This window comes from Ursus arctos, unplaced genomic scaffold, assembly GCF_023065955.2.
Source record: "Ursus arctos isolate Adak ecotype North America unplaced genomic scaffold, UrsArc2.0 scaffold_3, whole genome shotgun sequence".
NCBI classification, from domain to species: domain Eukaryota; kingdom Metazoa; phylum Chordata; class Mammalia; order Carnivora; family Ursidae; genus Ursus; species Ursus arctos.
In genome coordinates, this window is record NW_026622985.1 from 37,422,242 (window position 1) to 37,446,895 (window position 24,654).

Consider the following 24,654-nt stretch of genomic DNA (forward strand, 5'->3'; position numbering starts at 1 on the left):
AAAGCAGTTTAGGCCTCAAAGTCTGCCTTCTCAAACTTCTTAGTGAATTTGACCCTCACCGATTACCGGATCTAAAAGAGCCTTTGGCCTTCTACTCCTCCAGATTGCCGGCTTTACTTCTATTTTGAATGATAAAGACAGCGCGGGACTCGCCTGCCCACCTCCTCCCACTGCCAAGGGCTGGCCTGGGATCCCCAGCCCGCAAGACAAAGAGGTAGAAGCCAGAGCCTGGCGGGTGGCGGGAGGCCCTGAAACGTGCACCTTCTCTGCGAGGCCCTGAAGAATCCGAAGGTTCTTGCCTCTCAGAAGGGCCGGAGGTGCGCGCTGGACTAGAACCAACTAGGGGTGCCTCGTCTCGGCTCCTGATTGCAGCTCACGACACGGGGCGAAGGACTCCGCAGCCGAGGTGCAGGGTTCAGTGGGAGAGAAACGCCTGCGGGGAGCGGCCCCTGCGGGGGACAGCCACTGCGCACCGAACTCCTCGAGCGGAGGCTGGTGGTGGAGGCCACACGTGGCAGCCACTAGCTGCGCTCCACCTTGACACACTGTGTGGGGCCGGACTGGCTCTCTGGCTAGCTATTCCCTGGACCCGCCGGAAAGCCGGACGCTCAAGCACTGGGGTAGTCTATCCAGCACACTCGCACGGAGACCTAAACAGAGGCGGGAGGGACCCCTCGCCCGCTCAGCTCCCCAGCCCCTGACTGACTGACTCAGTCTGGCGCTCAGCAGGACCTTTCCCATTGGCGACAACTGTTACTTCGGTGTAGCTGCACACTTGCTCCTCTGAACACAGTGCTGGGGGGTTTTATCCTCTAATGGGAGTGAGACGAGAGCCCTGTAGCTACAACCCCGACAATTCCAGCCCTCCAGGCTTTCTTGGGAATTAACAAGGGGGGGGGGACCCACTGCAAATAGGGGCTGCTGAGCCCTGTATCTGATGTTTAGTGCGGGGACCTTCTGCGGTCCCGCCACGACCCGACCCGCTCCGGGTGCGGCCAGAGTTGGGGAAGCCAGCGAGGAAAGCGGTGCACCTGCGAGCATAGAGAGAGAAACAGAGACATGCACAGGGTTGGGGGGCGGGGGGAAAGAAACGCCTTCACCGTGTTAACAGCAAGCTGCAGGGTATAAAGCAATAAAATTGCCACGTCTACCTGCTAGCTTGGAGGACACTACAAACAAGCTCGGCGCCAAGTCCGGGTGCACCGAGAGCCCGCCGGGGAAGGGGGGGGGCCTTCTTTTTCTGACCTCCCCTCTGCCCCTCCATATACACACCCTACACACGTCTTCCCCTTACCCAGCCCATCTTTCATTTTCCTTGAAGCTTTTTGTTGTTGTTGTTTTAATTCACTGCCGATTTGTAAACGCGTGGATCGGGTTACTGGTTCGCGTGTTAAAGTGCACCTCTTGTTAAAAGAAGGGGAACAAGGCACGCCACTTAAAAATGAATTCAGAGTTACTGAACCGGCTCCCGAGGCTCAAGAAGTTAAGCGCGGCGGGCTGGGGAAGGGAGGGGAGAGGAGAGTAAACGCTGCTTCCCTGAGAACCCCGGCGAAAACCCAGGGCAGCGAGCTTCAGGTTATGTGATAAAGAGGAGGAAGGAAGGAAAGGAAAAGAAAAAGGCAAACTAGCCTGGCGACGCCTGGAGACCCCGGGCTGGGAGCTGGGTAAATCAATTAGCATAAGCCGCCGCTGCAGAGCTTCGCACAGTGTGTAAATAGAGTCGAAGCTGCTACTGCTGCAGCCACCTTTCCTGGAGTTACGGGGCGAGCAGAACCAAAAACTTGTCAATTTCTCGGGTTCCTGAGGTCGCATAACTTATGGAGTCCAAGCGAACAGGGTGCATACAAGTCCCAGTAGTTTTCCCAAAGAAAGACCCAGACTCGTCCCTGCAACCTCTAGACACGTTGACCTGGAGATGTTAGATTGTGCATTTCTCCGTGTGGTCAAAGGCTCGCGGTTTGGGTCTAGTCGCGGACTGAACGCTGGCGCCGAGCCCGTGGGGGTCTGCATGTAGTGCCCACCCAGTCCCGATCCACTGACAGTGCAGACTTCCTGCGCCTCCCCGCAGTCCCGGGACCCGACTCCTGGAGCGGCCCCGGCCTGCCCTCTTTGGCGCCTGGTCCCGAGTCCGGCTCTCCTACCTGGTGGCCGGGCCTGAGCTGCGCTCCGGGACTCCGCTGTCTCTGCTCTGCTGCCTGGATCTGAGTGGGTCTGGAGATTAGAAGGAGAAAGGCTAGATCCGCAGCCCTGGGCTGCTCTGAACTTAAAGTCTTTCCCCAGTCCATCTTTGAAAGAGAAGTGGTTCTACCACCTGGATGTGCGGATATAAATCCCCTTGCAAATAATAAATGGATTAATAATAACAAGGTATGAAGTTCTTTTTATAGAAAAAAAGGAGAGAATTGAAACTAAATGCGGCAGTTAGACAACCATTTTGATAAGAGGATAATTGAGGCGACACTGGTGTATAATTAGAGGATAATTTATGCTATATCCACTTTTATTCCACCTCCCAAAATAAACCCAGTCCATAATCATTACAGGCAAATTGTTCTGAATTTTATAGCAGCAATTTGAACAAAGTACTGCAGTTAATCATGGGAGATTTTTGTGTATTCCTGATTAGAACTCTAATTGCCTCCTTCCAGAAAGTAAAAATAACTGTAAAACGACTCTATTTTTATCATTAACAATGTTGACAATAAAATAAAATCAATTGGAATTGTAATCGAGAGACAAATTTAGGACGAAGGCACTTTTACTTGGGTAGTTTATATTGTAATCAAGATTTGCCAAACCACTAACCGCATGTATCATTTGCATATATTTGAAAGCATTACAGTAGCTTCTGTTTTCAATAGGAAAAAATGCATTACTGTCAGTCCTCCAACGATTCGCTTTCAGAACAGGCTGCTTCGTTCTGGGGGGAAAATATCCTCCCCCTTTCTTGTTCAATATATGGGGACTACGGCCTGAAACGGCAGGAACGTCGCCAAAACAGGGTCTGATTTTTCTTTTTCTTTACCCTCCCCCCAACCAAGGGATGGGGCCCAGGTGTAGGGGTCTTCTTCCCTCTGTGGTTTCAATAAAGTACGTCTAGAAAAATACACGGTGACAGGGCGCTCCCGCGGGACTACAGTGGGACTGAGGGAGGGGGGTGTGGAGAAGAGGTCAAGGGAGGGGGCCTCGCTTTAAATGCGGAGGGCACTGCTTCTGAGAACAGGCAGCCTGCTGGGGTGGAAGGGGACTGAGGGAGAGCGGCCTCCGGCCAGCCTGTTCCAGGACTGGCTGCGGTACTGGGAACTGAGGCTCCGGGTTCGGGGGCGCGAGCTGCGGCGGGAGGCGTCGGCGGCCCGCCGGGCGGAGGCACCTCCCTCGGCGGCAGCCCTGCGCGCGGAGCCGCGCGGCCCCCGGCTGCAGCTCGAGGCTGGGATTGGAGTTGCCGAAGGTAGGCGAAGAACTCGGCGAGCGGCGCACACACCAGTAGAAGCCGTGCGCCTGTGACGTCAGGGGGCGACTGACCAATGGGGAGGCGCTGCCCTTTGGAGACAAACCATTCGACTCGTGGCGTCTGCATCAAGTCTGAAAGCAGACGCGCAACTTTCGCAGAATCCACCTTAAAATCTCTGCCTTAAACTGCACCAGCCCCCAAAAAATCCAAGGGGGGAAAGAAGGGGGGGAGAGCAGATTCCCCCCTCCCCCCTCTCCTCTCCCATCCCTCCCCCTTCCTCCTCCCTTTGAGTTAACAAGGCCCTGCTCACTATATCTCTTTATATTAAAAAATATATATATTAGAGAAGAGCGAGGGAGAGGGAGAACCACCTCCACCCCCTCTTTTTAAATTTTTTTTTATTTTTTATTTTTTTGCAAGAATCCCAAGAGCTAAGGTGGCTGCAGAGGGGAGAGCGGCGCGAGCCAAGTGGGGGGAGGGTGGAGGAAACCCGGGAGAAGGCTTTCTCCAGCCCCCAAAGTTTTGATGATGACCATGACTACGATGGCTGACGGCTTGGAAGGCCAGGACTCGTCCAAATCCGCCTTCATGGAGTTCGGGCAACAACAGCAGCAGCAACAGCAGCAGCAGCAGCAGCAACAGCAGCCGCCGCCGCCGCCGCCGCCACAGCCGCACTCGCAGCAGAGCTCCCCGGCCATGGCAGGCGCGCATTACCCTCTGCACTGCCTGCACTCGGCGGCGGCGGCGGCGGCGGCGGCCGGCTCGCACCACCACCACCACCAGCACCACCACCACGGCTCGCCCTACGCGTCGGGTGGCGGCAACTCCTACAACCACCGCTCGCTCGCCGCCTACCCCTACATGAGCCACTCGCAGCACAGCCCTTACCTCCAGTCCTACCACAACAGCAGCGCGGCCGCCCAGACGCGAGGGGACGACACAGGTGAGAGGCCGCTGGGGCAGCTCGCTTCTCCCGCCTCCCGCCTCCCGGCTGCCCCCCACCCCGCCCGCCCCGCTCACTTCCTCAACGCCCGGGCCTCCGCCGGCCCCCTCCCCCAGGCGGCCCGGCGCGCCCCCGGCCAGGCCTCGTGCGCGCCCGCTCGCCTGGCGCCTGCCTGCCGGCCTCCGCCCAGTCGGGCCCCTTCTCGCCGCCGCGGACCCTCGGCTTCCTAGCGGCGCCGCCGGCCTTGCTCCCTGGTCTCCGGCGCGCCACTCGAGCCGCGCCTCCGGCTCCGCGCTGGCTTCGCTCTACGAGTTGGTCCGCACTGCGCGCTCCGGCTCGCTGGGTCCGTGCGCCCTTTGCCTCCCTCCTCCCCTCCGGGCTGTAACCGGCGTTTGGCAGGACTGGGGACATTTCTGGGCCGGAACTGGGGAGCGTGTTTTGCTCCCCAACCCAATTTGGGCAGCCAGTGGCCTACTTTGCGGGTGGCGCCCGGTGCGCTTCGGTGACCCGAAGGGACGCTGACGTTGCCTCTAGCTGTGGTTAAGCTGGTGACAATCGGGCTCTTTGCTGCGGGCTTTTAGATGTCCCCCACCCCCCACCCCTGACCAGGCCCCCCTCCCTCTGGGTTTTCGATACAATGTTGGCTGCGCCTTTGTTCCGTGAGGCGAAGCAGAGGGCCTCGGGCGGACGGTTCTCAGACCCCGAGGGGTTCAAAGTTGCCAGGCGATGCTCAGCCTGTTCCGGAGCTGGTCTGAGTGGCTGGTTGTGTTTTGTTTGGGGTTTCGGTCCCTCTCAGCAGAATCATTTCGAACACGCCGAGGGTCTTGACGCACCGGGCTTGGAGCTAGTGACATCAAGTCAACTGGCCCCAGAAACATCAGGGTGGCCCAAGCACAGCCTAAGGCGCTGTAAAGCCAGGCCGAGGGCCCCCGCTCCGCGGCGAGAGCCGCCGCCCCGCAGAGCCGCGCGCCACCGAGAGCGGCCGGCGCCGCCTCCTCAGCGGCAGAGCGAGGCTCTTTGCCCCAGGGTCGGGGGCGCTCCCGCGGTCCAGTGCCCGCACTTTATTAGGGCCGGAGTTAGGGTCGGGAAGAAGCTTTCGCACCCACAGGAGGCACCCGGGCACTGTGAACCCAGAGAGGTCAGGGTGGCGTGGGGACGCTTTGAAGAAATCCTTTCTGGGCGTTGGGGAGACCCGGCGCAGGCCGGACCGAGCTCAGGGAGGCTGCGGCAGCGGCCTCACGGGTGACTGCTCCTCTGTATTTTTTGCTTGCAGATCAACAAAAAACCACAGTGATTGAAAACGGGGAAATCCGGTTCAATGGAAAAGGGAAAAAGATTCGGAAGCCTCGGACCATTTACTCCAGCCTGCAGCTCCAGGCTTTAAACCATCGCTTTCAGCAAACTCAGTACCTGGCCCTTCCCGAGAGAGCTGAACTGGCAGCTTCCTTAGGACTGACACAAACACAGGTAATTCCCGAGAAGCCCAGGTATCCCTGAAACGCTGACCCTGCTTACAGATCGGGCAGGGAGCGCATCAGGAGCAATTCTGGGCCTAGTCAACTAAGGATGGAAGGAGCTTAATGACAAATGCCTTTGCTCCATTACGCACTTTCCGGGACAACACAGTTTGGAATAAATGACCTGGTATTCAATGCTGGATTGGATTTGCACATCCTCCCAACCCTCGGCGACCCCACCCCAGCCTAATGTCCTTTGGTGACCAAACTCATAAATTAATCGAGGCCTATTCCAGAGCAGAACAACATGAAAGAGAACAAGCATGTAGGAGGAAAAGATGTTCAGGCCAGGAGACAGAATAAGACCTATGTTTCTTAAGGATCTATTTGTGGGTCCTGGGACTTATTAAGGATTTCACCTCATGGACCTAGAATTAGGAAATGAAAAGGAGGGGGTGGGTAGAGCCTCCAAGAAGATTTAGTAAAGGGACCAAGGTGCAAACCATCCATCATAGGATAGGGAGGTGGGTTTTTCTGAAGATGGACCTAAGCTCGATGTTTTAAGTCATCCTGGGTGACTGGCTGGTGCAGGCTGAGGTACCTCCCTGGAGGACAGGACTGGGGAGCAATGGCAGAGCTGGAGATCAAAGAGGAATGTTCACCAAATTACAGCAGGTGAAGCCTCAGTTAAGTACAGTGGCTGAAGTTCTCCTGTCCTACTAATTTGAAAGACATATGGGGCATTTTAGACTTCACAGGAAGGGGCTTAAGTAGGTGTATTAGGACCCTGGTCATAAAGCCAAGCTGCAATCACCTGTGGTTTTGGTCCTTGTCAATTAACTTAGCTGCATGGGTTGGTAGGCCTCCTGTGAGGTGGGTGATCTTCAGCATGGGGACCCCAGGGTTTATGAGACTCTTGCCGGTAAGTGTGTGGTGCCTTAGAACAGATGCCCCTTAAGCTCTTCTTTTCAATTCAGTCTGCTTTCTCTTGCCATATTGCCACTGGAAATATTTGGGGTTTGATATGAATGGATTCCTGCTACTCAGTAACTTGTATTCTTCTTCGAAAGCAGATTCCTATGGCTAAGGAATTTTAAAGGTTAAAAAGTGGCACCATAGAATTTCCTTCTTCAAGTAAAGTAGATCTGCGATGTTAGCTTAGATACGCTCCCATCCCAGAGTCCTGATTCACATTTAATTTTCAGGAGCCCTTTGACTTTTAGCAGCTGCTCTAACAATCATGTCATGATGATTGACCACAGTTTGACTAAGCAACATACAAAGTAGGGAACTAGGGAGGTGCCATCCCCATTCCCTACAGGATTATGAGGATATATTTACTTGAGGAGAAAGATACTCCATGCACGTGCAATATATGCAGAGGTATATTCAAGGCACTGGTTATGAATGTACAGGCTTTTCTCTGTTCACAGCCCTTTGCTCACTGTACATGCATAGAGATGCTGGGTTTTGGGGGGTCAGTCAATACAAACACAGACTATCAGCGGGTGCATTCAACTGGCTTTCATCTGAAACGTTCTCCATTTAAAAATCCTCCTTTAGACTTTAAACCTGACCGTCTTATTCGCCTTCATTCTTATTTATGCTGCTGTTTAAAACCTAGGCTTGCCTCCCACTGAAGAAAGAGTTACAATGACTTTAGGTGTCCAGATAAGATACCTGGTAAATTGGGGCGGGGTGGGGGAGAGGAGGCTAGAGAGAGGTGGAGGAAGGTGGGCACTTGGCATTTGCAGTTTTGTTTTGATTTTTGGATATTGCTTCCAAAGCCTCGAACAGAAGTACCGGTCCGATGTTTTTTCTGTACCTAATGATCACTGCTGCATGTCGTTCCAGGTGAAGATATGGTTTCAGAACAAACGCTCTAAGTTTAAGAAATTGCTGAAGCAGGGCAGTAACCCCCATGAGAGCGACCCTCTCCCAGGCTCAGCGGCCCTGTCGCCGCGCTCGCCGGCGCTGCCTCCTGTGTGGGACGTTTCTGCCTCAGCCAAGGGCGTCAGTATGCCCCCCAACAGCTACGTGCCCGGCTATTCGCATTGGTACTCCTCTCCACACCAGGACACGATGCAGAGACCACAGATGATGTGAGTTGTCTGAGGGAAGTTGATACCCTAGGGAAACGTCTGAACAAGGCAAGGAGGATCCAGGACCTGCTTGCGTCTGCCAAACCCAGCCAACGGAGCAGGCTCCGGAGAACTCCTCTGCGTAGCAAGACAGTCTGGGCACTTGCTCACTCTCTCGTGCTCCCTCTCTCTGTTTCTCTCCTCTCCTCTCCCTTTCTTTTCTTTTTTCCCTTTCCTTTCCCCATCTGCTTTTTCCTTTGAGCAGCCTCAGTAACTGATCTTGCATTTTAGGGGGAGAGAGAGAGAGAGAGAGAGAGAGAGACTGGTTTCTATGCCAGCGCTCCTGAAACCCCTCACTGCAAGGACCTTTTCCCTTACCCTTTGGGATCCAGGCTCTGAGCCTCCTCTTCTCTTTGGGAGTATCCATCAAAACGACTTTTTTTTTACAGACATTTCCCCCACCAGAAGAATCTGCGCAAACATGGCAGCGTTTTTACTTGTTTAATGAGCTTAAGACATTACATGATGAAAAAGAAGCATTTCGGGCTCCTGCATTTTTATTTACCAATCCTAGACTGACAAAAAAAAAGAAAAAAGAAAAAAAAAAAAACAAGGAAAAGAAAAGAGAAAGCAAGCAAAAGAAAAAACCCTCACATAACAGCCCTTCTCTAAAGAAAAAGGAAACATCGGCTGTAAGATTAGAACGTTGCCACAAAGGGAACGCTGCATGTTTTATCAAAATGCAATGAGCAAGAATGATGATGTTTAAAAAACAGCAACAACAACAAAACAAAACCACTCTTTCCCCTTCCCACCCCCAAACCCTGAACTGGAATCAGGAAAGACAGAAGAAACAACCAAAATCACCATTCTATTGCTTTGATACCTTTACTAGGTGAATTGGTGGCATTCACTAAGCTAATAGGGACGTTTATATTGAGAAACATTTCTGTATATATTGTTGAATTTTAGTTGTACATATACTTTGTATGGTTTTGTCTTCTTTCATATATGGAGTAAAAGCCACAAAACGCTGGGAGTGTCCTGTATATTTCTCACTGTGTGTCTCTATCTCACCACCCCCTCCTCCTTCCCTCCCAGTATATTTTCTATCACTCTTAAAAGAATTCCTATTTCCTAATATGGGAAGCCCTATATATAAACGTCAAGTGCCTGCAAAGATGTCAGTTTGCAGCACTAGCCTTTGTCTTATTTTAACATTAAACATGGATGTTTTCTCAGCTTCCTTTATATATTATATTTTTATTGTAATTTCTACACATTTATTTATTTTTTAAAAAAAAACATTAGAATGATCTATCCCCAGGTTAACCTCTAGACATCCAGTAGTTAACAGTGCTGAAACCGAGTATTCTCCTTTTCCTTTCCTCAGCCAAAATAATACAGCTGTATTTGTCTTTGTTTGGAAGCAGTTTTTTTAAAAAAAAACAAGAGAAAAGAATACAAGAAAAAAAAAACAAAGTAAATGCACAATTATAACTACTTAATGTTTACACCCTTTGCAAGCTAGCTAGGTAGGAAAATGCATGATCCTGGATGAAATACATCCTTCCGATCTTGTGGAAAGCACAGAAATAATGAAAATGAAAAGCCCTTTCGTCATACAAGCAGGAAGCCCCATACTGCGAGAATTAATGGCTACAGACCTGGGCATCCTTCAAATTATGAACCTTGAAACCACTGAGCCATTTATCAGAAGTCAATAGAGATACTCAGAGTGCTCCATATAATGACAGCGACATACAGTCGTGCAAAAGGACAGTCACTATAATTAGACACAAAGCAAAGACTACTTACCAATATACCCGTTCCTTTTTTTGTTGAGCAACTTCCACGCTCAGTCAGTCTCAGAATGGTTTAAAACCGATCAGTCTTGTCATTTTCTAGCATTCGCATTGTTACATTAGGAAAAATGTTTTCTTTTCTTTTTTCCCCCTTCCTACTGTGAAACTTTGGGTTCGTAGCTCCCCAGGATCAATTCTGAACAAAGCCTCCAGCTGCAGTGCCATCCAATTTGAAGCAGACATTGGGGACAATTTAAGGTTTTTATCCACAAGAAGGTTTTTTTCCATTCTCTTAAATGCAGCCATAATTAGAGTAATTTTTCATGTAGCCCGCTGATTACAGCGTTTTTACCGTCAAAGATAATTACCTGTAATTTTCTTCCACTTTTAATACTAAAAAGCCATCTTTATTTAGATTCAGGAACAGGAAAGGCGAAACAAAAGAGGGAAATTATTCTGTTATTCATACACAAATTGCAGAGACGTAGGACCTAAAATTGAAAATTAACCAAAATTATAATGCTGAAAAGAATGGAAGAGGCTGCAGAAGTACAGCTGGTAGTGGGGCTTTGCTGAATTATTCAAATTACGTTAGAGAAAAAGCTACCATACATCGAAACCAACACTAATTTTTCTTAAAAAAAAAAAATCTACTAGACGCATGCCAAACCACTGTGAGTGCATGGAATTCTGAAACCCAGCAAATGCATTTTAACACATTGGAGGTGTTGTCATGATGCGCCTGTAACGATCTCTCTCTCTCTCTCTCTCTCTCTCAACTTGAGTTTAATTAAACAAGAAATTCTGCGAAGGGGTCCTCCCAAGAACTAGCCTTGGAACTGAGCTTCCTCTGGGTCCTCTGAACCTAAAGGGTTAATATTTTCGCTCTTTAGAAAGTATTGACCCCCTAGTAAACTGATGAGAGAGAGAGAGAGAGAGAGAGGCTGGTAGGAGGGGCGTGAGTAAAAGGCATCGCCCAGTTGCGGTGCCTACGTCTCCCCACGTTCGAACTTCCGCGGAGTTGGCGTTCTAGAGCCTCGTTCTGACCATATTTTCCAGGTAAAAAAAAGAACGAGAGAACAATAGCTGCGGGGGTGAGGGGAAGGGGGAAATTTCTTCTCGGCGCCAATAAGCATCTCATTATCTTTTGACACAATTTAGTCCAAAGGTTCCCGCCGCCAGAGAAAGGCCTTTCTGCAGAGGGGTGAGGGAGGCAAAGACTTCTCAGGATCCTGCACTTAACATCTCGAGCTGCTTCCAATGTCTACAGGGTCAGGAAACAGCGTCATCTATAGATAAAACAGCACCAATTCTTGCGAGAGTCTTCCTTGGTGCGTTCCTAAATCGGACTGGTTCCTCGGCTCCACAGCTCGGTTCTGGGTCTCAGCCAATCATGCCCCTCCAACCCCAAGGTCGCGGCGTTCGGGCCCCGCGGGCAATAGCTGTACGAACCGCATCCCGCCCCTCCCCCGCCTTCTCCCCCATCAGCTTGAGGCAAAGGCCTTGCAAAGCAGCCCTGGAGGGTTTTAGGGGCCAGTTATTCCGGAAACTTTCTCCCAAGTGGAGGAAAATGTCGAAGGGGCTATGCAGTCGAGAGATGCAGGCTACACCTGCCGTTGCAAATGTCCGCATACCTGTGATACCAAAGGAGCATTGGGGCGAGCTCCGTTTGCTCTCTCGCTGCCCCCAAACTTACACTCATCGGCACATGTAAAGATCTTAAATTCTCCTAGGACTAGCTTTGAGTAACAATTTCCAAATAGATTTTAGCTTGGAATCTCCAGCCGGCTCCCACCACACCTTACAGAAACCTGGTCTTTTTCGCAGTCTCCAGTCACAAGCTGCACCAAATACATCAATAGCATAGAAAGCAAAAAAGACATATTGAGTTCTTAAGGATCCCAATCTCACCCGAATCCTTTTACTCACCAGAACGACAACCCTTTTACTGTTAAAGGGGGATAAAAGGTCAGAATTGAAAAATCTATAAAGCAAAGTTGCAGTCTATAATAAATCACAACAGCAACACATATAGCTTGGAAAGTGTGAGAAGAGAAATATGAACTGTGCCTTGAAGTATGGAAGAAATAAAAACTTACCACCAGTGAATATCTCTTAAGCAATGATCAGGGTCTAGAAATCTATACTGAACAGAAGCAGAGGAGAATATTTGTCTGAGTCTCAGGGCAGAAGCTCTTTCTCTATATTCTTGGTTGAGTGAGCACATCCAGGTGTGAAATTGTTTGCACACCCCAGCACCTCTTATATTGCCAGCAAAATTAGCTGTTATTACTGTCACTGTTTAGTGATGGTTAGCGTGATACAAAAAAAAAAAAAAAAAAACTGCTGTAATCAAGACCTGGCGCATCTTTGCAAATTACAGATAATTGTAAACGTCCAGATTATGATAATAGCATCCTAATCCAGCCTGCAATATAATTATTACAGAGTGTTACATCTGAAACTGTCCAGTAGGGCTAATTCAGCCATTATTTAGACCCTATTTTTGCACTGCAAATGGGTTGCTGAGTTGAAAATGTACGATTGTAATTTCACAGGGCACTCAATGAGTAATGGTATAGGAAGAGGAAAATACAAAAGTGAAATGTGAACAGTAGCGATCAAATCAAACCCTGAAGGACAAAAGACTGTTTGATTCATATGGAAAAAGAAGAGCGGGAATTAAGAAAATAGCAAATCAGTGGTCTGAAGCATTACGTGTACAAATCTTCAATATGTGTAGGGCTGATGTGTTTGCAAGGGCTGCTGCATGTGCTTCTGCCTGGAGTCTGAAATAATTTTCTCTTTCTTTCTTTCTTTCTTTCTTTCTTTCTTTCTTTTCTCTCTCTCTTTCTTTCTTTCCTTTCTATGCCTCCTGTCTTTGTTTTCCCAGCTAAAGCATTTCCTTGCTTAAGAAAGAAAAGTGCCCTTCCCCCAAGCAAAGAACATTTGTCAGTTTCACCATTGTTTCCACCAAGGCTGCCTCAGAGTGTGCCTGTCACTTGTTTATGAACATTTGCTTAAATGAATTTGCAATCTCTCTTGTCATCAGAGCAAAATGCCCTGGGTGCTTGTAAGTGTTCCTGAGCTCCATCTCCATTCTCTTCACAGAGAACAAGTCATTGAGAGTCCTAAAGGATATTAGCAGAAAACGTATTAATTGCTGCTAATTAAATAAAGCCGGCTGGGAAGCTGTCTCCTCCACTTGGCTAGGCTGACTATTGGCTTTAATCCTATCATTAACTTTTATTAATTAACACCTCGCATATAAACTAGTGCAGCTGCTTCTATTGCTATAAGTCACTGATGTGTTTCTTTCTAGATTCCAGAAAGTCCAGTATTTTTGATAAAGGACTGTTCCTGCTCCCGGACATGGTTGTAAAAGAGCAAGGTCAGTCCCTTAAAATATGGAAGGACCCTAGAGAAAGGGAGTCAGAGTTAGAGCAAGAGAGTCTGGAGGGAGGCTGGGGTACTCTGCTGGTCCCAGAGTGAAAGTGAACCCTGGGTTCTAGCTGTTGTTTCCAGGAGGGTTAGCCCTGCCCTGGCTGAAACTTCTGGAGTTTAGTTCTGGTTCCTGGGGGGGGGGGGGTCCTGTTCGGATACCTAAAACCCTTATATCCCCAGGACCTCAATTTTCCACCATGTCTACGGAGAATTTCCTGGGCATCCTTTCCAGGCTCTAGAACAGTATGTGATGATTCTCCCTCCTCCCAACAACTCACAGACTTGGGAGCTGCCCAACTAGGGCCATCCCGCAAGGTGGCCAGCAGGCTTCCTAGCTTCTATGAATTTAAGGGCAATAATGAAATGTTCCCTGTTTAGTGGTCCCTGTTTATAGATGAAAGTTGAGTCCACATTCTGCCTCTTCCCCTACCCCTATATCCCACCTTGCAAGTGGTGAGTGGCAGAAATAGTCCTTGGATGACAATAAGCTTCCAGTGGCAGATTTCTGTCTTCTCACCTTTGCAAGGAAAAAAAAAAAAAAAAAGAATGTTTAAAAAAAATCATAGCTTGGGAACTGTTTATCGTCCTTCACCCCCACCCATTCTTTTTTTAAAAAAAATACACTAGACTGTGTATGGTGGAGATAGAATCATTACTGAAATTTGGAGGGTGTGTGTGTGTGTGTGTGTGTGTGTGTAGAATGATGTTATGAAGCCATTTTTTTTTCTTCCTGTGGGAAAGGTCGTAACGTGTGGTATTTCACGGTTTTATACAAATCTTGGTTTAGGATGTGGGACAGACTCAATAATACATGCACTTTTGGCAAAGACTCCTACAGACCCCATAAATCAGAAGAAATACTAAGTCCCAACGAACAAAAGAACAGAAACATTCATTGCTGCAGAACAAAACTCTCATCTCCTTTAAAGACAGATTCATGTAAGTTCCCCAAGTTCCCATCCTCAGTGTTAGAGCCCGACCTATAAAACGGGTTACTGCATTTCAGGGGGCAACCTGGATGATTGAAGAGGAAGGCGCCGCCCGCCCCTCCACCGTAGATACGACGCACACTTTCTGCGCTGTACAACAGGGGAATCTAAAGCTTGTCAGCATGCAAAAGAAAACGCGGATGGGGCGGGGGGAGGCGGTGGGGCTGCGTAGAAAAATATTTAGCCAATCCCACATGTGCTACCGCTATTTGGGCTGTTTTCGACGCCCAGAGTTGCTGTGAGTCTGAAAAAACCAAGTACAGTATGCAGGGGCCGCAGGCAACCTGGGAACGAGAGCGGAGGGCGGGGAGCGAGCCGCAGCGCCCCCTCCCCAACCTCACGCGAGGCGGAAGCCTCCACCCAGCCGCTGTGGGAGGGGGGTGCTTAAGGGTGGAGGAGAGGGGTGACCGCAGGCGGATCCGCCGTCGTGGCGCGCTTCCCAGAGGTGCTGGAGGGCGTCTGTCCTCAGGGCGTGCCTCTGGAGAGGGCTGGAGAGCTCCGGGTTGGCGAGATCCCAGTGGCCAGTGGGAGGCGCGCGATCCAAGGGCTTGCGGGGATGAGGCGGGGAGGGTAGTGGTTGGGTAGCCCTAAGGGTCCTCTCCTCGAATAGAAGGAAGCGCTGATGGAGGGCGGGGGTCAGGGGGCAGTGTTCCAGGAGGCATCCCCTGCGCTTCGGCAGGGGGAGTTCAGGAGACCCAGTGGTGTCAGGCCGGAGTAAGCTGTCGGGCGCGCGGGGAGGAGGAGAGCACCACCAGGCCTTGGCGCGCTGTGGGCGACTCCCGGGACGGCGCGGCCAGGACGCCGCGAGCCGTGGGGCGTCCTATGGGATCAAAGAAGCCAAAGGAGGCCAGCCGGCGCGTCTGGGATTGTGGGATAAGGGGCGGGAGAGAAAGGATTGGCATGGGCGGGGAGATCCTGGCCTGGCCGATGTCCCCAGGAGGGGGTGTGTGCGTGTGTTTGGTGTGCGGGTCAACCACGCTCCTGCCCGAGGCCGAGACCTGGGTGGATCTGAGTGTGGGTTAACAGGCTCCCGGGTGGGTGCCCCAACGGGAGGGAGGGAGGGAGAGGGAGAGAGAGAGATCAAGGGCAGCGAGGTCTGCGGGTTCCTCTGTGTGTGTGTGTCTCAGGCCCTGTGGCTCAGCACTGGAGCCGCCTGGCACCCACAGGAATGCGGCTTCTCTCGGCTCCCCAGGCCGCCCCCTGTTCCACAAGGAGGTGGCCGCCAGGAAAAAGGGGGGAAAAGGGGCAGAAATCCGCCTAATCCAACAAGAGCTTCAAACAAAAGACCAATTTATCTGATCTTTTACAGGAGGGCCCAGGAGGCGGGCAGGGCACCAAGGAATCGCACTGGCCCTGCGGCATGCCCCGGACCTCCTGGGCTTTGTGAGGTCTGAAAATAGGGGTAGAGGCTTGGGAGTATGGTGGGGATGGTGAAGAGGCCCACGGTAAAGAAAATTAAATTTTGGGGTGGGCTTAACATCTTGGGAGCACTAGATTGAAAGCTAGGCAAGTGGGGATCGACCGGAAGGCGCAAATGGAGACCCGGCAGAGTCGTGTCAGGCAGACTGCATATATGCCGGGGAGTAGTACACGTTTATATTAGATACAGGAATAAACAATGGAGAGAAAGAGGGAAGGTGGGAGGAAGGGCAAGGGAGAGAAACATCACACAGATATTTTTAGACTTTGCTGAAGATCTGTTATTTTTACATCCTTGGGCGCAGGACTGCAGGGAGTTAAATTCTCCTGGGAGAATCCCCATGGTGCCAGGGAAAACCCGCTGCAGAATGGTTTGCCAGAATATTTTTGTCCATGGCTCTCAGACCAAGTTAAAAAAAAAAAAAACCGCGCGAGAGAAGAGACCATTGCGAGTGGAAGAAGTGAGGTTAGCACAAGCAAAGGAATCCTGAAACCAAGTCTGTCCGCGCGGCGTTATGCCTGCCCGCGTCGCAACGAGACTAGTGTCCTTAACAACAGGCAGCGTCAAGGCTGTGGGTGGAAGGGTGGTCATGAAAGAAGAGCTTCTCTCTCCTTTCCCGGGAAAAATCCGAACTCGTCCTCCCTTCAGCTTGACCGTGTCCGGTGACTGGGGATGGTAGAGAAGGGACCCCCCTTTTCAAAGCCAGGAATGGAGGTGGGGAGACGACAGGGACGGCTGGAAAAATATCTGCCCTCTCCGTGCGCAGAAAGGTGAGGAGCAGGTTCCAAGCACAGTCCTGCCGCTCTCAGGCGGCCCGTGGATGGGAAATGTTAGAGTACAGTGGGTGCGCCCCCGCCAGCCTCTCCAAACACGCACCCGGGGGCGCAGGGGAAAGCTGGCGCTCCCAACCGCCGGCGCAGGGTTTCTCGAAGCCGGATTCCCCAGATACAAAGCGTGGCTTCGGTATAAAGGAAACTCCCCAAATCTTTTCAAACGAAGAAAGAAAAGCAGAAAAGTAGATCCCTCCACTTTTTCCCTAGGGTCCTCCCATTCTCTGCCAGCGCAGAAAACGAAGTGGGGGTTCCTACGGCTTGTCCCCGAGCGCGTCGCCACCCGGAACTTCTTGCGAGAAAGGAGGGGGTGGAGGAGAATGGAGAGGAGGAAAGCTGCGACCAGAGAAGCGGCCGCTTGCACTTCGGAGGTGGGGGAGGAGGGATCCACCGCCCAGGCCCACCCGTGTGCTGCCCCGGGGCCTGGCACGGTGCGCCCAGGACTAGAGAAATCCTCTCCCCCTCCCCCGCCACTCCCCAGGCCCTAGCCGTTACGAAGGAGCGGTCTAGAAAGGAAGGGAGTCGGGGAAATGGGGAGGAGGGGAAGGGAGAGGGAGAGAGGAGAAAGAGCGAACACACTGGTGAAATTCCCCTCCGGGCACGCAGCGTGCCTTTTCAGGTCTAGTTTCCCAACCCTGGAAGAACCTTCTCAGAAATCCTCAGATGACAGGATGTAATTTTTTATGTGCTAATCTCCACCCCCCCCCAACTTAAGAAGACTCTTTTGTCACATTTATTGCTGCTGACTTCCTAGCTGTAAAATATATCTCACGTATCTTGTAATTTCCAACATAGGATTTCCCTTGGTGTCCCAAGGAAACAGAGTCAGGCGCACTAAATGACAAAGAGATGCCCACAAGTCAGGCCGGAGAGCACAGCTCTGAACCAGGCTGTAGCTCTGGTGACGGTGTTGATATCTACGTACAGGGGTGCAGGGAAAAGGATGGGACATAGGCCAAATTTGCTGCAAGTCCTTCCTCTCTGCCCCAAAGAAGGCTTCACAAAGGAGAGATCCCTACAAACATTCAATTTCCCATCCTTTGGAACCACTTTGCCACTGTTTTAGATAAAAGCAAAGCAGAAAGACCTCCTTCCTGAAAAAACCACCTGGAGTGGTAAAGAGGATGGAGGGGAAAAATATATATAATATTATCTCACACAAGATGAAATCAAAACGGAGCCCAGACGCTTTCATTCCTGTCCTCCACACTACAATTCCCTCTCTTGACAGGAGAAGGAATGCCCCCTACCCATCATGCCCTGCTTGCCCTACTGACTTAGGTTTATCATCCTTCTCAAGTCCTGTGATCCTTTCCTCTCTCCGAAAGAGCTCAAATAAATTTATAATCATATACCAAGGAGTCTGAGACACTACCATTTGCCATGCTGCAAACATTTCATATTTTTTTAAAAAATGTAATAGGAAGGAAAATTTTCTTCTTCTTTTCTTCTTCTTCCTCCTCTTCTTTTTCTTCCTCTTCTTCTTGTCCTCATCTCTGGAAGCTCCCATTTGAAGGGAGTGTAATTTGTCTAATTGCTCTGCCAATACACTGAGGTTGTTGGGGGGGGGGAGTTGTCCATGATAATTGCCTTGAGCTTAGAATTTGGAGTGGTTATTGATGGGTTTCTGCTGCTTTTTTACTCACACACAGGGTGGGAGGACCGGATTTAGATTCCAGCATTACTTTCTACCTGAAACAATCTGGGGTTAAACTTAAAATTATCTAAATGTTTTTGTGGTTAGGCAAAAAAAAACCCTAAATATATATTTTATGGCAGTACTATAAACAGGCCAAATATGTATATAGACACATAGAGTACAGCATCCAACACACATGTAGTTTTGCATCCATGCAGCCCCCAATTTCTGTTTGCCTTTTTGCCCTTGGGATCTCTGCAGAGCTTGTCTTCCTTTAATTGCCTGCATAAAACGTCATTAGCCTATTATAAGGAGGGCAAAAGGAGTATTTTTTAGAAACATTTAGCTTTCATGGTCGAAATAATTTTATTTATCCAGAATATACAGTTTAATTCCTCTATCTACACTTATTTACATGGTTAAAATAACATTGAAAAAAAGTCTTTTGAAAAGTTGAGGTCATAGATTTCAAGGCACCATTGATAGTGTCCACAGTTGCGCAAAAAAGTTCGTCTGTAAAAAAAGGGGGGACGGGGGTCCTTTGAAATGCAATAACTTACATGCAAAAAAGCTTTACACATGAATCTTTCTGTTTCCGTTTTCCAAACTTCCCCAAATGAATTCCTTTCTTTATGATTTTCTAAAACAGCAAAACACAGCAGTCCCAAAAAAGAGAGCAAGAGAAAGCCGCCTTTCTAATAGAGTGTCCCGGAGGCCAGCGCCAGCGGGTGCTGTAAGGAGCCGGGCGGCGGCAGGTGGGAATTGATAGAGCTGGCTGCGCTCGGGTACCAGGAAGCCGAGTTCTCCAGGTAGCTGGACGCGGGGGACTGGTTGGAGGTCGGAGGGTGGGCATGAGGGTGGTGGCTGAGCGAGCGGGACGAGCCCTGGGGCTCCCACACCGCCGGAGACTGCGGCGAGTTACACGCCATAGGGTCGCTGGAGCTGGGGCTGTGCTCCGGGGGCATCTCCCCGTTTTTCATGATCTTCTTGATCTTGGATCTTTTGTTCTGAAACCAGATTTTCACCTGGGTGGGGGAACAAAGGCACACGTTACCGGGTCACTCAGAGGCCGCCCGCGCCTTCCCCAGAGTGGCGACTGCAGGCATCTTGGGACCCCAGGTGGCCCGGACCTGGCGGCTCACCGCAGTTCGCGGCCTAAGGTCAGCGGGCCGAGCCTGAGGCCAAGCCTGGATCAGGGGCCCCGGAGGACACCCCGACCCGCCAGGCGCGCTCCAGCCCCTGCGAGGGCAGGACTCTGAGACTTTAGTTTTTGTTTGGGCTGGGGGAGGAGGGCGCGAGTGTCCCAGGCAGCGAGCGCCCACGTGTAGGCCTGCGCGGTGCGCAAGGAACGCGGCGTAGCGAGCGTCTCCAAAACAATGGCCCGAGAGCCGCGCGCTAGGGCTCGGGGTGGCTGCGCGCGCGCCAGCGTGGAGGGAAAGGAGCAGTGTCCCAATCTGCCGCCCAACTCGTCCACTCCCTCCTCAGCTTCCAAAGGTCAGAATGCGCCTGCAGCTCTGGGCGGCGATTCGAACATTCTTTCTTTCTTTCTTTCTTTCTTTATTAATTTTTATAGGCCCCAGCAGAGCTGGAGAAGGAGTGAAGGGAATGGGACGACCCGGGGAAGATTTCCCCGCACAACAGCTCCCCCCACTTCGCGACCCTCAGGCTGTTACGGCCTAAAGCTCCGCAGGAGCAGGGCGTGACCCTTCAGCTTTCCAGCCGGAGGCGACCTTCGCGGCCCGAGACCACCGCGAGGCCTCTGGGCCCTGCTCTCCCCCGAAAGGGTCTCCATTGTGCAGAGAACCAATTTCTCCAGGCTTCGAGGGTGTCCTAGAAATGACCCTCCCCTTGTTTCCAATCTAGGAAATTGGCCCCTCGCCCCTGGAGGCCCGAAGCAGGGGGATGAACGGCGTCTCCATCCCATCCCCACCGTCGCACGGCGGCGACACCTGGCCTGACTCATGGAGGTAAGGGCGCGGGGTCCGTGTCTTTCTGTCTGTGAGTTTCTCGAGGTGCTATCCAATCGGTTCCAGCCGGTCGGGACGGAACCGCGCGGCCCAGCCGGCCTTGCAGCCGAGGCGGGGCTTTGGCCCCACCGCTGCCGGATTTACCTGTGTTTGCGTCAGTCCCAGCGAGGCGGCCAGCTCGGCGCGTTCGGGCAGGGCGAGGTACTGAGTCTTCTGAAACCTTCTCTGCAACGCGGCCAGCTGAAAGCTGGAATAAATAGTCCTGGGTTTACGAACTTTCTTTGGTTTGCCATTCACCATCCTCACCTCGGGCTCGGCCACTTCTTTCTCTAAACAATCAAAATAGACCCGGTTAGAGTTTGTCCGCAGACGATGTTTCTTTTGCAGAACTCTCAAATACAGTCCTTGAGTTTTGTTTTGTTTTGTTTTACCCACGCAGTCTTCAGTCTTTCCCCATATCACCTCTTAACAAGACCCAGAGAAATATGCCCCTCCCCCAAGTCATGGAAAAGCCAGGTAGTTTGATTAATTCCCTACTCAGTTCATGCAGGTTCCTGTGGGCTTGTGCAAAGCTCTTTGTACAGCACAGCTCCCTTCTTGGCGTTTGGGATTTAGCCCTTGCTGCAGTTCCTGCTTCACCCTGACTTGTTTTTACGCCCACCCTGTGCTCACCCCCAATTCTGGGGCAAGCTTGGCCAGTCCCTCCTGGAGCTTCAAGGGGGAGGCCCTGGGCCGTGACCCCCCCCTCCCCGCCCCCACTGTCGGCGTCTGTTCGGGCGCCCGCAGAGACCAGACGCATGGGCAGGGAAGACGCTAACCGAGGTCTCCAAAGTTCAAAGACCCACAAGCAAACTATGCTCCTTCAATTCAGCAGCAAGAGGTCCAGGCCGCTGCAGACAGAGGGCCGATTATGCAGCCCCCATAATCTCCCTGCAGATCTGCGAGGGCACAGATGTGTCTGGTTTCTTTTACAAATAGACTTAATAAGTTCTTGGCCAAAAGGAAAAAAAAAATCTTTCACTTATACACGAAATACAGAGACACTGAAAGGAACGAAGACATACCACCCCCTAGGTTCTCTTTTAAAATTTAGCAAGAGTCACACATTGAAAAGGATTCCGTGGTAGGGTGTTTTCGTAGGAAAGGGGAGGCAGGTCCGGATGAATTTCTCAAAGTCGTGAATATAGACGGAGAAAAGGACTTTCTGAACGCCAGCTTTACAAACATACCCTGGGGCCACAAGTCCCCTTTCTGAAAAGTACCACCTTATCAAAACCACCCATCTCTGGAAGGGGTGGAGAACCTCTCATTGGTGTGTGTGTGTGTGTGTCTGTGTGTGTGAGCGCTCGCGCGCTCGCGGGCGCGCGCGCGGGCGTGTGTGGCAAGCTCCTCGGAGAGGAAGGGTGGAGAATGAGGGCTGTGGTCTCGATTCCGCCAAAGAAGGGATGCTAATATTAGCAGGATTATTAATGTGCTAGTGGGAAGAGATCAAACCTGACCAGCAAAACCTCTCCAAGGAGACCTCATGCCTCTCTCTTACCGCCCAAGCTCACTAGCCCTCTTAAACTCTCCAACTAAGTTTCAAGGCGGGCGAAAAGAGAGGAGGTGGGGAAGAGGAAGACAAATTTTAGGGACCCCTCAGCAACCCTCCTCCACCCTTAAATGGCTTTTTGTTTCTGGAAATGCCCTGGATAAACCGCAAGGCTCTCGGCGCGTTCTTCCTCTGGCGGGCTCCAGCTCCCCAGCCCTCAACCCCCACTCCGCGCGCCCGGGGACACCGACACCACGCTGGCTCGTGGCTGCTCTCAGACTAATCCCGACAGAGTCTTTGAGGCAGCCTTCCACTCCCACTCGCACCAACGGAGCACGCTCACCAAAAATTCCAACAACTAACCTCCCCTTTATTACGCAAACGCCACTCACGCTGCTTGAGTCTTTCTTCTCTCCACCCCTACCCCCTTTTCAGCCTAGTTGGCTTTCAGACCAGGCAAGTTGGGAATCCAGAGACTTGAGGGTCCCCCACCCCCAGGTGCCCGAGGGGAGGATTCTTCCAAGAATCCCTAAAATGCTGGCGTTAGAGAACGTCTCTCGGTTGCAGAGTCCAGGCCCCCCTCCCTTCTGCCGGGGGCGCCCCCACTGTAATGGTTGGCGCAGCCCCCCCAACTCGCCCCTCCAGAATCCGGGTTCCCCCTGTATCTGCCCCGATCCCGCGCCCCCCGTACCTGGCTGGCTGGTGGCGCTCGGGACGCGGTTGTAGGCGCCGCCGTACTGGTGGTAGGGGCTGGCGTAGCTGTAGTCGGCGTAAGCTTTGGCGGGGTAGCTGCCGGCGGAGCCGTTCACGCCGTGGTACTGGTACTGGTAGGGGTTGAGCGCTTTGCCGTAGGAAGCCGAGGTAGGAGAGCAGTAGCCGTGTGGGGCTCCCCCCGTGGGACTGTAGTAGTCGGAATCGGTGGCCGACGACTCGGGCAAAGTTGGCGATTCCTGAGACGGATGGTGCATGGCTGCGGACGTCTGGAACGGAGCTTGGAAGTCGCCGGATCGGATGCTGGGGACCCTTCTGTCAAACACTCCTGTCATCGCTCACAGGCGACGGCTGTCCTTGCTGCTGTGGCGGCGGCTGCTGCCCGGCTTGGTTGTGGGGCTGCTCTGGTCTAAGCAGACATGGCTGTGGGAGCGAGGGAGGAGGAGGAAGAGGAGGAGGAGGAGAGAAGGAGGAGGCGGCGGCGGCGAGGAGGAGGCTGGGAGTCGTGGAGGCTCTGTCTCCGGCTGGCTGACTGATGGCTGAGGCGCAGCACAGCCTTGGTTAAATCCTTAATTGCGCGCTTACGCACAGCGGGGTGGATCGGGTTCCATTGGCCAGGGCCTCGGGAGCAGCAGCAACACCCTAACTCGTCCAACTAGTTTTAGCACAACAAAGCATTGCTTAAAAAAGAGAGAGAGAAAAAAAATGGAGGGGGGGGGGGGAGTGTGTGTGTGTGTGTGTGTGCGCGCGCGCGCGCGCGCCTGTGTGTTGTTGCTTGCTGGGGGAGGGGGTCTCAGTCAATCTGTTTTCAGTGAATACCGAAGACAACGCAGAAGCCCCAACACCCAGCTCAGTAATGTCTGGAGACAATGTGTTCCAATCAGCGGCCTCGGAAAATGCACATATTTGGGGGGTGAGGTGGGCGTCGGTCTTTCCTTGTTCCCCACAGTCCTACCCCTGTGGCTTGCAGGGTGTGTGTGTGTGTGTGTGTGTGTGTGTGTGTGGAACTGAACATTGATATTGAAATGAGGAATCAAAGCAAGGAATGGGGGGAGGGAGCAGGGATGTAGGACCCAAAGAGAGAAGGAACTGAGAACAATATTCTTAGTGGGGTGCTGGGAGGCAAGTTGTAACTTACCCGTATTGAAAATTTGTGATTTTGGGAATGACACAAATTTGCAGCAAGCACTTCTTTAGCAGGAGATGAGTACTTCTCAGACAAGGGCTGGATAAGGGTGCTCAAGAATGCACGCTGCCTGTTCAGCTTTCAATGGCAGAGAGTTCCTGCAACCCTAAATCTCTACAATCGCTTAAAAATATCATTGTCACATTTATGGAACATAAGAAATAGGAAGATCGGTAGGAGAAAGAAGGGAAGAATGAAGGGGGGGTAAACAGAAGGGGGAATGAAGTATGAGAGACTGTGGACTCTGGGAAACAAACTGAGGGCTTCAGAGGGGAGGGGGTGGGGGACTGCGATAGGCCGGTGATGGGTATTAAGGAGGGCACGTATTGCATGGAGCACTGGGTGCTATACCCAAATAATGAATCATGGAACACTGCAGCAAAAACTAAGGATGTACTGTATGGTGACTAGCATAATAAAAAGTCATTATTAAAAAAAATCATTGTCACAAGCACAAATAATGATGCCCAAATTGCTGGCCCCCAAGAAGAGCAGGCAGCCCCACATCTTGTTCAGGACTCTTGTCTGTGTGGATGCCGTTGGAATAGAGGGTCCATAACTGCGTTCAGTGGCCAAATACTCCTGCAGAAGTGAATGGTTCACTTACGACCATCTGTCATTCCTCCAGGATGGAATGGGGAAACCCTAAGAAGACTAGAAAGTAGACAGGGACAAAAACTCTTCAGGGAAGTTGTGTGAAGCCCATGAATTGCCCCCTCGTAGCTCCCTGGACGTCGCACCCAAAGACCAGCCTTTTCATTTCTTGAGTTCCAGTTTCTGTATCCTCCTTCCCTTTATTTCCTGCAGCAAACACACCTTAGCTCATATGCAAAGGGAATGAAGGCTCAGTAATCAAACACTTGGAACTCGAGGTTCAGACCTTGCTTCTCATGACGCGTCACTCTTGCTGTAGTGGTGATCCAGCTGGGACTTTAGAAATTTAACATGAGTCAAACTACCACCCCCCCTTTCCACTCCCCTCAAATAGGCAACTGCAGGAGCTGGATCCTGATTTGGGCCCTCCCAGCATCTACCTCCAGGGAATCTGAGACCCAGAACCTGGGATTTCCACCCGAGAACTAGGATGGGCTCTTCGGGCCTCTCATTCCCTCACCCACCCACTCTCAACCAAAGAAAAGTGTCTACATTAGTTATGTCTAGTGCTAGTTTAGCCTTACCTTGGCCATGGAGCTACTCTGA

General features: G+C 51.5%; 2 protein-coding genes across 2 annotated transcripts; one reads left to right on the forward strand and one right to left on the reverse strand.

Moving 5' to 3' along the window:
• The first annotated feature begins 3,976 nt into the window (after positions 1-3,976).
• Positions 3,977-7,957, forward strand: DLX6 (distal-less homeobox 6). The gene is made up of 3 exons (XM_026513759.3): positions 3,977-4,394; positions 5,668-5,861; positions 7,706-7,957. The coding sequence occupies exons 1-3, from the start codon at positions 3,977-3,979 to the stop codon at positions 7,955-7,957; spliced, it is 864 nt and encodes a 287-aa protein (XP_026369544.2).
• A 10,560-nt stretch (positions 7,958-18,517) lies between these two features.
• On the reverse strand, positions 18,518-22,705 carry DLX5 (distal-less homeobox 5). The gene is made up of 3 exons (XM_026513771.3): positions 22,249-22,705; positions 20,171-20,355; positions 18,518-19,084 (listed from the first exon to the last, which is right to left on the reverse strand). The coding sequence occupies exons 1-3, from the start codon at positions 22,601-22,603 to the stop codon at positions 18,755-18,757; spliced, it is 870 nt and encodes a 289-aa protein (XP_026369556.1). The 5' UTR covers positions 22,604-22,705; the 3' UTR covers positions 18,518-18,754.
• Positions 22,706-24,654: the final 1,949 nt, after the last annotated feature.